The sequence below is a fragment of the Nesoenas mayeri genome (genome assembly GCF_963082525.1).
Source record: "Nesoenas mayeri genome assembly, chromosome: 5".
NCBI lineage: Eukaryota > Metazoa > Chordata > Aves > Columbiformes > Columbidae > Nesoenas > Nesoenas mayeri.
The window spans coordinates 54,796,241-54,809,183 of record NC_137548.1 but is presented as its reverse complement, the minus strand read 5'-3'; the positions used below and the strand labels follow the sequence as shown (position 1 = coordinate 54,809,183).

Below are 12,943 nucleotides of genomic sequence, written 5' to 3'. Positions count from 1 at the left end.
ACCAAGATGCAGGTGGAGCCAAAGATCTAATTGCTCACAATAATAAAAGCAAAATAACAGGAATATAGAAAGGGCATTGGAGTTATTTCATATAATTCCTGTACTACAGCAGAATCATGTTTACCTAGATAATTTTTTTCAGCTCTCTAAGCTCTTATTTGGACACTTCACTGCAGGAAGCTTATTTCTTCATTCCTAGGCATTATTTTCAGTATTCCTTCACTCAAAAGGATATTTGTAGTCTTGGGTATTTATGCTGAAAACATGCAGATGAACTGCTATTGTGTTTTCAAATCAAGCACTGTATTGCTGAGATTTTTTTTTTTTTAATATAGAAGTAGTAATTATGTGTTTAAATTATGTTGATTTTTTATGGGATTTACTCTCTTAAGCACAGAGGTTGAGGTTTTTGAGTATTGTCACTATAAAATTACTGTTTATGCCTGGAGAGCCTCTTCAAAATGAAGAGTAAAAGCCAGATCCTCAGTCGAACTGAGCTGAAACAGCTCAGTTGACATCTGTAAGTCTGTGAATTTATTTATGTGTACATTTTTGTGTATTATGGTAAAACATTGCTACTCTGACTTCTGGTTTTTACCTTAACATGACATGCCAAACTATTCGCATGAAATGGAGCCAGTAATTAGTCCAACTCACAGTATGGTACCATGGTGAAAAAGTGCAGTGTTAAGATAGACTTTGAAAGTAACTGAAGGCAGTCATATTCAGAATTGCAAAAACTCATTCAGTTGGACCTGGCTGATAGTCTTCAAAGCCAATAGTTACCTACAGCAGTGCTGTAGGGCAGGCAGTTGAGCAGAGAATAAAAAGTTTACATGATCTATTAATATTTTGCTGTGCGTGACCACTGAGATTGTGAATATTTCTACTGCATCCTGATGTAAGTTAATTCTGGAATTTAAGCAATGGAAATGTTTTTTAGCATTGGAAGGCTCAGTGTCAACTATCAGTGATCCCAAAGCTCTGATAATACATTTTTATAGTTACAAGCGAGAGTTTGATTGTTTCCCAGAGATGGAAGTACAAAATGAAGAAGTTCTGTATTTACTATAACTTCAGCAAACTTAATTCTCATCTGCTATGGATGTGTGCTGCCTGTAGAGATATTGACACAAACTTTTTTGTTGTTTGGTTTTTTTTCTTTCAGGGGGTAGAGAGAGGCTTTTTTGTTTTGTAGGATTTTATTCTCAGTGCCAGAATGGAACCAGGAAATGGTGTCACAAGTCTAGGATGTAAACCCAGAATATTGATCTATACTGATGAAGCAGAAATGACAAAGTATTAGTTTGTTTCTATGTATTTAACATACAGTGCCAGGTTCTGGCTGACAGGGAAGTGCTTATGCAGTGCTTGAGGGACAATTCCTCGAAAGGCAAGGGAACAAGTTTCTAGGTTTTGCCAGTGCCTTCATGTGAAATTTAATATGCCGGCATCTTACTTCCATGATCACAAACTGCATGATTTGGAATATAAAGTGTAATCCAAGAATTGTGTATTTATTTTAAAATAAATTGAGAATTACTGTAAATACTGTTCAGTTCTTTCCATTATAGTCACTTGCAAGCTAGTCCAATCTGGTATATTTTAAATACTTGGCCCTGGTGGCCCTATACTGCATATATACTTGTATTTTTATTTGAGATTGCTTTAAGAAAAACTAAAATGATCCTGAAGGTGTGTGGTTTTAGGTGTGTTTTTGGAAACACAAGAGACTTGTGCTATGTATTAATTACTCAGGCTTTTCATTTAAAGAACAAATCTTAATGTATTAGTTATTTTAATAGTAGTTGCTTTTGAATAGAAGCTGCTGGATCTGAGTTGCCCTGGTGTTTTAAGTCAGTCACTGAATTCACACTCCAGTGATCTGATCTGTACTGCAAATTGATCACATGAGAGTCAGGGCAACACGGTAAGACCAGGAGAGAACCCAATTGTTGGAAGAGGAAGCTGGAACAAATACCATTCCCTTTGAACAGTATCTTATCTTACTTTCATGACAGTTCTAGCAGTGCAGGATTCAAATGCATTGTGAGTTTGTTCAACTTCAAAATCACCGTTCTAGGAAATCACTTCTGACTGGGGGAATATAAAACTGAAGTGATATTGTATGTTTTATAAGGCTAAAAGTTATGGAGTGTTTTTTTTTTTTTTTAAATCAGTTCTTTACCTGAGAGCATTACTTTCATTCCTGTATTCATGCTTTTATTCCTGCTCGAGATCTTTCATCAGTTCAGCTCTGTTGATTTTCTGTAAGCTAAGCCGATTTAAGCAGTGATGAAATTGGTTTACTGTGTGTGATTAGTTTTGGTTGATATAGGTAAACTAATGAAAAAAAAACTTGGTGTAGAAAAGTGAATACATCAGAGTTAAGCTACATTTTTTCAGGAGGAAGGATTTTACCAATCTGTTTAGTGGGATGATTATTCTTCAATGGTACTGTGAAAGATATTTAACACAAAGAAATTGAAAGAAATTGTATTTGCAGAAAGAGAGGTTAAGATTTCAAGAGGGCAATATTTTTATTTTTCAGTCTATTTTTCTAGTGTCTGGAGAGTGAAATATTCAATTTCAAATACTTTACTGTTTCTAGCATTCCTTCTTTGTTGTGCTTAAGAGTCCATTCAAGTGGAATTTGCATAAAATTGATATTAAATACAAAACAAGTAAATCATAGTGAAAAGTAGCAGTTTTCTCTGAGGAGGATTCATTTGACCTTTTTATTCTGCAGTGTCAAATTCAGATGTCAGTAACAATGCTCTAAATATATAAATTAAAAGGAGATCATTCCCATTCAACAGGTTACAGTTCTTACAGTATAAAAAATTATGATCATATACTTTCCCTCTGTTTTAGGTGTGATTGAGGTAGAACACGAATTCTCCTGGAACACACATCCTCATGTTATTCCACCGGGCTTTGCTGACATATTTAGTAGTATTTAACATTTTGTGGTTTTTAATCTGTCACTGTATCAAAGGCAATTTCCTGCATTTCCATGCTGCATTTCAGAAAAATAAGTAATGTTATGTTTACAACACAGTTAATAATTTTTCAAGTTCAGTCTTTCAATTATACTTTCTGCTTCTGGGTTCCTATGATTGAAATTTTTTCACTCCTTCACTACACTATATATGCATGATTTAAGACAATGACACAGTCTTTCATCAGACTGAAGAAGAAACAAAGAGAAAAGACAAAGAGAGAAAAAGCAGTAGTATCTCCCCATATTTCTGCACACTGTGTGACATGTTTACCACAAATGGAGATATGCTGGTTTGTGCCTGTCCTGTTCCACTAGTTTTCTGTGGTCTCCAGACAGACCGTTAATGATTTCCGAAACAGCCACCTTCTGTCCATTGTTCCTTATGACCTGCTCTTATTGTTGCTGTCAAAAAATCCCAGTCACTTTCCCGAATAAACTTGTGTTTTCTCACTTCCCTCATTGATTTTTACCCTTGACTACAGCATGAGTTGGGTTTGGCTTTATATAGTGTACAGTATGAAAAAAAAAAACCAACCCTGTACTGTATATACAATGTATATAGTTTTTTTAAACTTATAGTTGAGAGTTGGCTGGCACTTTGGTGGCTACTTGGTGCTGTTTTGTATGGATGTATGTCTTGGACTTTATTAACCATAATGCTGCGGCAGTGAGGCCAAAATCATGTTGCATACGTAACTATTTTACCAAGTTCCAGTAGCATTTTAGAGCAGTCTTTCTTGGCTGCCATAGTAATAAGTCTAAACATGAGCTTCTTCAGCATTCCATTGGTCTTCTTATCAGCACTGAGTACAGAATCCTAGGAAATATATGCAGGCTAAAACTCAGAAAAGTACGGCCACCTAGAAGAACTTAGCTGAAAGAAAAATCACTAGAAGAGAAGTGGTCTTGTTTTTAACAAAACCAGGACACCTTTGCTATATTCTGTAATTGTCTATAACTGTGTGAGGCACCTTTTTAACTGGAATCTCTGAGAATTTTTTTTCTTATGTAAATTTAGGAAAAAAAAAATTCCTCTGCCCCAGAAAAACAAACAAAAAAAAAACAAGACCCAAAACAACAAACAGAAAAAACCCAACAAAACAAACAGGGAAAAAAAAAAAAAAATAGAAGCTGAGGTCTCATTTCACCAACTTTACAGCCATGTCTGTAGACTTGGCTTGTAGTTGACACTTCACAGAACAGAAAACATTACCTGGGATTTTAATTTTCTTGGTACCTAAGTTTATGCAAACTGTTTTTCCAGATTCCAAACACTTCATATTGGCACACTGTGTTATGGTCATTAAGACATCACAGACATTTGTGGGACCAAGTTTAGATGTTAGTGTTGAAATATGTACTCTTGCTCTTTCCAGGCTGGCCACAATGTTCTGTAGTGTGGTAGGCCAAGACTTCACCACTGTAGACAACTGTTATAATCGATGGCAAAGAATGGTCTCCTTTGTGCTGAACTTGGACTGGAGTAAATTTTGGCCAGTTTACTCTAATTAGAATTTTTAGGTCTTATTCTATCACTTATTGTTATCAAAAGGGAGAGCTATGAAAAGACAGTAAACTGAAAGCTCTAGTATCCTGTAATTGTAATGAAGTTTTGTAACTAAGAAAGGAAATTGTCCTCCAGGTTTTTCCTCCAAAAATTTCTAAATTATCACTGTATTTCTAAAGTGGTATATCAAATAACATGTAAGGAGCTTAAACACATTCTTCAGAGATTTTCCTGAAAAAAAGAACATTCATCACTTTCTAATTTGTGAAACGAAAACAATTTTGTTATCTTATAAATGCATCTATGGACAAACAAATCTAATAATGAGGGAAGAAGGCAATTCAGTTTCAAAAATACTTTTAGAAAACTGATTTTTATCTGATACTTTGTTTGTGTCATGTCTTAAAATATGTCTCCTTAGATCAGAGGTGCCAAACTCATTTTCACCGGGGGCCACATCAGCCTCGCTGTTGCCTTCAGAGGGCTGTATGTAGGAGTAGTTACATTTATACAGCCCTGAAATTACATTCAGCCCTTTGAAGGCAACTGCGAGGCTGATGTGACCACCGGTGAAAATGAGTTTGACACCCTGCCTTAGATGTATTTGAAGTCCTGTCCTTTTGGTATGTGTTTAGTATCGTTTTTCAAAAGACCTTCTGCTCCTTGGTTTAAGAAGTAAAGCTCAGAATTTATTATTATTATTATTAGCATTAAAATAAAAGCAGTGTTCTGTTCACACTTTTCTTCTGGATGACTCTGCTGCTGCTATCATACTAAGTAGTTTTAGTCTTTTTCTGGTTTAGGCAGAGTTTTGGAGAGGTCTCTCAGGAAGATTTAATATTTTTCTGGTAAATATGGACACGTTTCTGTGTTTGTATGCCTTATGAAGTCATATTTATCCACACTGGGTTTTATGCTGATTTCTATTTCTGATGGCTATAGAATTATAGTATGCGAAAGGTATTGAGTTAGAGTTCTTTTCCTAAGAGTAAAAGTGCCTCCATTGTAGTGCCATAACAAGATAACCTGGTGATCTTCCATCCTCTTCTGCTCTGCAGACTTGCTGCTCTCATTGGTATATTTTAGTGCTTGTTATTTACTCTTGCAATACTCCCAAAACCCTCTTGCTCTCCTATTATCTAGTTTACAGTAGCTGCAAACAAATCTGTGGGTTTTTTTTTTCTTTTTTTTTTTTTGTTACTTGTATTCAATTTGCACTAGAACTTCACCAGTACCATTCAGACTCTCAAGCACCTTTTTATATTGCCTTCTGCTTTTCCACTTTTTTAAAAAGAAGACAACAATTGAATTTTCTGTCATTTGGTTTGAAAGAAAGACTTCTGTTACATTTGGAGTTACTTTATTAAATTCTTCTCATTACAAAAAGAGACTGGGACTATACTTTGACATATATCTGCAAATACACATTAATTCCTCAAAAGTATAGTTAATAAAAAATAAATGTACAATTATTTTCAAAAGAGCCAGTGATGATAGACCAGGGAACAGCCACTCTTGGCTAATCACAAATGGCAATTCTCACCTTCCCATGAAGTCCTGCCTTACATGGTTTTTAGCACTGAATTGTGACCACAATGTTCTTGAAGAAAATGGTACTATTTGAGGGCATGTAGAGAGAGGTTTTAATCTAGTGTACTTAATTAAAAATATTTGAACTTTGAAAAAATTGAGTGCTAGCCCTGAAGTAACATTGGTAGATATGAAGTGCAGCTGAGATGACACAGAAAGGTATCAAACATCGCAACAACACAGTGGCAGTCCAGGCACCTCTTGTTTGTGAAGCAGGCTGGGACCAAGTACAAACCTCAGACCTCCTTCCCCTCGCTCTTGCCTTGGAATATGTGCTGCTTGTGAGGGTGCAACATGTACCGCTTGTGCTTTTTGGGGTGATCCCCATCTTAGAGCCCTGATGCAGGGCTGGGGGAGACCTCTCTTCCAACCCTCTTTTTTTCTGATGGTCCTCAGTCCCTGCTCTCTTCTTTTGTTCCTTCCATGCATCACAAACTACAAAAATAAAATATCTATAGGGGGGAAAAAAGGTACTAATAAGAGTGTTCTTATTTTTATTCTTTCAGTCGTTTTGCTTAATTCCCATAGTATTTTTCTCCTTAAAATGAGAGATGTCAAGGCAGAGTCCCTCACTTGCTTTGCTCTGATGTTGCAGCAAAACCTATAACCAGGTTTTATGCTGCCCCGAGTATTAGACATGTGAGATGATTTCTCCCTCTTCTGTCCACATCAATCAGTAGAAGGTGTGTGGAAGCAGGAGCTTCTTTTTGCTCAAGGTGACTTCAGAGGAGGCACAGGCAATGGACGAGCCAAATTTTCAGAAGCCTCTGTGGAAAAGGTTGCAGAATATGGAAATCTAGATGAATCTCTGTCATTCTACTCCTTGCTCTTGTTTTCGTTTGGTGTTTAAGCTGCTACTACCGTTTCTGTCAGTTTTCCTTTTTTAGGGCCCGCTCTGCTTAGCACCAGTAGGTAGAGCTGAATGCAGAGGGGTTTTCCCAGTACAGGGTAAAACTGCAGGAGTGCAGGAAACTGACTGTATCCCATTTGAAGTATCAAAATCAGTTGTTACACAGAAGGATACAGCAAGGATACTCAAAACACTTCAGGCATTCTGGAAAATTACTTAATATTTCTTTGTAATAAACTAGGGGCTGAGGAGGAAGAAAGAGGTAGACTGTGAAAAGCTCCCCAGTCAACTAAGGAAGCCGTCAGCAGCGATGTAGTAACTCTCCATGCCTAAACAGTGAAGCCATTAGGTGCTGCAGGATTGCCATCAATGTCTGCTGTTTTTGAAAGATTTGTTTATCCTGTTTTCTGGTTGGGGAAGTCATGGGTGCTGGTGGAATTCTAGTGTTAGAAATGTTAGCTGATGCTTATTTCATTCTTTTTACCTCCCTTAAACTCTATTACAGACCTTTGTGGGAAGATTTGTGAAACCCTCAGAGAGCAGATGTGATGGTTGGGGCAAAAGTGTTGTGGCTGCATAAATCAGTTGGCCTGTTGCCCAGTGGAGAGAAAAAGCCGTGCCATACACAACCTGTTGTAAACTGCTCCAGTGGAGGCTGTGAGAGCGTTATTTTTTAGTGTTCTGGTCTGGATTTATGGCTTTTGCAGAAGCAAATAGGTGTTTGTTTACTCATGAGAGACATGTTGCTTCTAATGATACCTTTACCAAGACTATTTATATATTTGTGTGTGAGTGAACAGAGCTATAGACAACAATGAAATAGTAATGAAACTGAATGTTGAGCATGGTAAAGTGTGAGAGCTCTCATTGTATCTTCGCAGATCATTGTAGGTTGGACAGTAAGTACAGACATCAACAAAAATGTCTGGTGCTTCAAAGGGGAACTATGCGAGGCCTCTCTGTAGGGTACTTGTGATGAATTCTTAGATCACTGAAATTTATCCATTTGCTTGGCTTTACAAGAGAGAAAGCTGTCATCACTTGTTTTAGCCAGGCTAATAACATGAGGTGAAAACTGCATTTAGTGTTACCTTGTCGGTGTGATGCTCTTTGTTTCTGAATGTGCCCTGTTCAGTTTTGAGCAGCTTTAAACCAGTGGGAATTTCAGTCTCACAGCTGATCGTCTTCAAGTGACACAATACTTGAAATAAGCACAAAGAACACTTCACATACCCCGAGGGAAAATTACAGTTTTCCAGTTTAATGGAATTAAAGAAGAGCTACAGAGTAGTAAAATTTCATCTGATAAATGACACACAGAAGAAGAGTCTTAAGTCTTAACACACAAGTTTTTAATTCATTGATATGAGTACATAAAGTGTTACATCATACATGCGATGATGAAATCTTTCCTTTTGGATACAGGGAAACAAGACAGGGCTGTCAGCCTGTTTGTCATGGATGTGCCTCACACCTGCCATCTCTTGTCCATAGTGCAGGGCCCTGCCCAAATTACAGTGCTAAACATCAGAAATCCCATATCTGTTTTCTTCAGGAAACTATTAGGAACACAGGAAAACCTGTATAAAATGCGTATTACTACAGACAGCTACTGGAATTCTAAACAAGCTTCCTTTATAAAAGACAAAAGATAATCAGCCCAACAGGACCATTTGAAGAAACTGTTTATTTCTCAATACAAATAAATTTCAAAAATTAGCATTTAGAAACAAGAATGTTTGCAGAATGTGTGGTGGCTGTAAGAAATTATTTTACTGTGTAACTAGCATGTTTGTTGCTCCAGTTTCCTATGTTGTATCAAATTGGATTTTGTATAGGAACAGGTAGAGAGCACAGAACAAGTTAGAGCGAAAGGCTTCTGTAGCTTATCAGGAGTTTACGTTTCACAATTTTCGTTTGACAGATTGATTTGTAATTGAAGGTGCTCTTCTATCTATTATTGGACCTTCAGGTCCTCTACTGATACCTGTTTGCCTATCCAATAGCACTACAGGGTTTTTTTTAAATGAATCAGCCTTTCTAAGAAATACAGCTTTCTTGGGCTCAGTGAAAAGATAGCTTTTTAAATAAAATAATTCAATATGGTGTATTTCATGAGATTTGTTTGTAGAATCTGTTTGAAATATCTCTTTATCTCTTCTATTTCATTTTTTTTCTGGATATTATTAAAGTCACAAATATTTATTTTAAAATTCAGATTGGTTGCTTTATTTAGTCCTGCCAGGCAAGAATTCATCTGTTCTTTCTCAGTTTGTGGAATCTTTTTCAGAGGTTTGTTTTTTTTTTTTTTAAATCTTCAGTTGTCATCTGTTACTCTAGGAATCATGATTACAACTTAGATGAATTTATAATATTACACAAATTTATAATATTAGTCTTGAACTGTAAATAGCTATGCATATGGCTATCTGTGTTATCACGAAAAACTCCTTTGAAGGCTGTGAGGATATTTCTGCCAGTAAAGGTAAGTACATTTGTGATTGCTTGCATGAAGATAACAGTTGTACAGAAATATGTACTCAATTTTGTGCAACTGGGATACTTCTTTTGATATTGATTAAATTGTTCACAGAGCCAGAGGTGTAATTACAGCTATAGGAAAACTATGCAGCAAATGAAATCTCTTTAAATGAGGATACCAAAAAAAAAAAAAAAGGGAACAAGAAGAAATTCCAATTTTAGAATCCGTAGAATAAGTAAGCCATTGATTTCTTTGATCTTAATCTCATGGAAGATCTCTTGGCTTTAGTTAAATGTAAGCTAGTTGTCTGAGTTGCAAGAAATTTGGTGAAATTTAGAGCTCTGGAAAATATTCATTTCCTTGGCCTTAAAATTTGTATGTTAATAAATAAGTCTTCACAGGGCTGGTGGTTGAAGGACTAGTGCCCTGAGTGCTAGCACTTTCACAGGTACCTGATTATTTTATCTTTAGTGAGGAAAACACAGAATTGTTCATATAATTTTTGATGAAGTTGTACCTTTTTGATTTCAGAAGATTTTAAATGTTTTCTTTTCAATAATAATAATACGAATAATTTAGAAGTTTAGGAAAATATTTTTGTATCTAGATACCAGGTAGACTTCTGCTGAATGTATTTTTTTGTCCTTTTTTTTGTAGTCTTGTTAAACATGAGGATGTGTGCTTGGATGCGGATGAATGTCCATGTTTGTGGAAAGGAAAGGAGTATTTTCCAGGTGACAAAGTCATTTCTTCCTGTCATACATGGTAAGCGGAGATCTGTTTAGGTGATTATTTAATTTTAGTTGTTTATTTATGGATCGATTTGTTCCTTCATGTTTCTTAATCATAACTTTCATACCAGATTCTGGTAAATTATTTACCCTAATTTTGTATTTACATTTGTTCAAAGAGCTACCAGAATGACTTTCTTTTTTAGGGTTTGTTGTTTCAGGGGGCTTTTACCTAACAAAATAACAGCAATTTGGGATTTTTTTAAGAGCTTGATTTAGAAAAATATTTTTTTAGTCAAGGTGATCTAAATTAACATTCCTTGGCCAGTGTTCCTAAAGTGCAGGTAAAATCTTTCTAACATTACACCTGAGTGGCATATATTAAAGCTTCCTTCTTATCCATTTTCCCATTTAGCATTGAATCTGAGCAGTCTGACGACTCAAAACATAACCCTGTGGCCATAAGTATATGCCATTGATAAATTAAGGAGAGTACTGAGCAACATCATGTACTGAGCTTAGTAACAGATGAATTGGTTGCTGATTTTGCTTGTGTGGATAACTGATGAATCAGTTGGCTTTCAAAGGAAGTGTTCCAATAGACAAGAGTTGATAGGATCACTCAAATACACGGAGAAACCTATTTCTTTTACTATCTAGTGTTGTAAATGCAATGCATACCCCATACCTCTGCAAAATTTCCTTGGGCACTCTCAGTAGAACATGGTGGACTGCTGTTTCCATGAGCTTCACAAGAGCTAAGATGTGAAAGTACACCACGTTTGCATGATCTAGAATAAACTTGTTTCACGATGGTCCCTGCCTGTTTTCTTCTCCGACCACTGTTGGATGTTGCAAGCTGGCACTGAGCAGCACTCATTAGTTAGTCTTACCAGAGCCTCAGAAAAATCAGCCATGTTGTCAAGTATTAAGACACTGTGGTAGTGGTGTAGCCTCCAGCTTCTCAGCAGAGCAGTTCCTTCCTTTTGTCCCCTTCTTTTAGCTTACCAGGAACATTTAACTGGTGTCACCTGGTAAACTACTGCTCCTGGCCTGCACAGCTCAGGACAGCCTGGTATGGTGAAGGCTGGTCCGGTCAGCACTAGTCACTGCCTTGTCTGGATGTCGTTGCCCCCTCCAGCCTCGTGCTGACTGCCTACCTCTGCCTCTCGTCAGGTCCTCACTATCTGCTCTAGAAGATATTTGTAGCCCTTTGGTCGACTGGTGAAGCGACTTACAAGCCATCTCCACTGGGCAGGCAGGTAAAGCGACCCGGGTTATTCACCCCTTCATTTCCAAAGGCCTCTCCAATTGGACCTGGTGTGGGATTGCTTGCATCAGAAAGAACTGTTATATCCCATTTAATCTGTACGAGACTTCACCAAAGGCAGCAGCAGTACAGGCAGAAAGACACTGAATATTTAGGCTTTTTTTTTTTTCCTGAGGCCAGGCCCATTAATTCATGTACAAATACTTAAGATTGTCTTGGCTTTTCTAGTCTTCCATGTCCAGAAATGAAGACAGATTAAGTGATAATGGTGATAATGGCTTTTTGGCAATCAGTTGTCCACTGAAAGATGGGAAGTCTGCAACAAGCTCTGCTTTATACAAAGTGTTGACAGTCCTTGAGATTGTGATGTGTGTATGTAGGGGTGTATTTGATATGTTGAAGAAAAGGTGTAATTTTGCTCATACAAAGCATGAGAATGCTTCTGTGCAAACAAACCCACTTAGGCACTCACAACAGTTATTATAATAACTATAGTGATATTTAGTGCACAGAAATATTGTGCATTGATAAATATCATCCTATTAATGCCTGATAGATTAATAGTCATGTTGTTAATACAACTTGTCTATTGAACAGTAAAATGACAAATAATTTCTTTGACTGGCAAAACTACCAGTGGACTGCCAGGAACTTTCAGCCCAAGCTCTGGGTTCTGACTTTACTGGGGTTCTGGGTTTCCCAAGTTTGGGTTTCAGTGCAACTGCCTGAAATTGTTATCATGTGCTAGCAAGATTAAATACAAAAGGTTATAACAGTAACTGAAGGTATCAGAGCCGCATTTTGGCACTGTGTTGAGCAAGCTAAGATGAGTGGTGTAGTTAGCTCTGCTGGTTTGCCGTCTTGTGTTGAGACCATGGAGCAAATACTGGTTAGTCTCTGTGAACTGCTGAATAGGGTCTTTGGCGTTCTTAAATTGTGCTTGGAAATACTTTTTTAAAAAGCTAGTTCAAGTTTGGAAGATGCTGGTAGCTCTGCTTTTCCAGCCAGGACTCTCCAGATTAGGGATGTCAAACTCATTCTCACCGGGGGCCACAGAAATGTAGCTACTCCTGCATTTGTACAGTCCTAAAATTACATTCAGCCTTTTGAAGGCAACCATGAGGCTGGTGTGTCTGCTCATGAAAATGAGTTTGATGGCCCTGATCTAGATTCTGTAACTGAATGTTAGTTTACTTAGTATGAAATGAGATGGGTGCAGAGGACTTTGAAGACATTGTGTGCCTCTCAGGCCCTTCCTTCTGGCTGTAAATGTGCTAAAACTCCTGAGAAAGTATGCAAAGGATCTCCCTGCTCATTACATGTTAGGAAATGTTTCTGTATGAGCCTTGATGTTGGAGGACAACTTGAATAGGCCAAGAGTAAAACTAAAACCTGATGTCTCACAGAGGGCATGAGAAGCAGCCCTTATTCTTTCAGTTCAAATGTAATTTCTTCTGTTTACCTCTCTCTCCATCAGCTTGATTAGGTTTCTGCCTTAGGTACCGCTCT

The 12,943-nt window shown here is 37.2% G+C and overlaps 1 protein-coding gene across 1 annotated transcript in view; it reads left to right on the top strand.

Annotated features, from left to right (window-relative positions):
- The window catches only part of OTOG (otogelin), a gene marked incomplete at both ends in the record, with an annotated part of 105,645 nt that overhangs the window by 39,764 nt on the left and 52,938 nt on the right, over positions 1 to 12,943 (top strand). Inside the window, one exon of the mRNA XM_080345280.1 lies at positions 10,091 to 10,198. Coding sequence (XP_080201406.1) covers positions 10,091 to 10,198 — 108 coding nt within the window. The remainder of the gene's footprint in view (positions 1 to 10,090; positions 10,199 to 12,943) is intronic.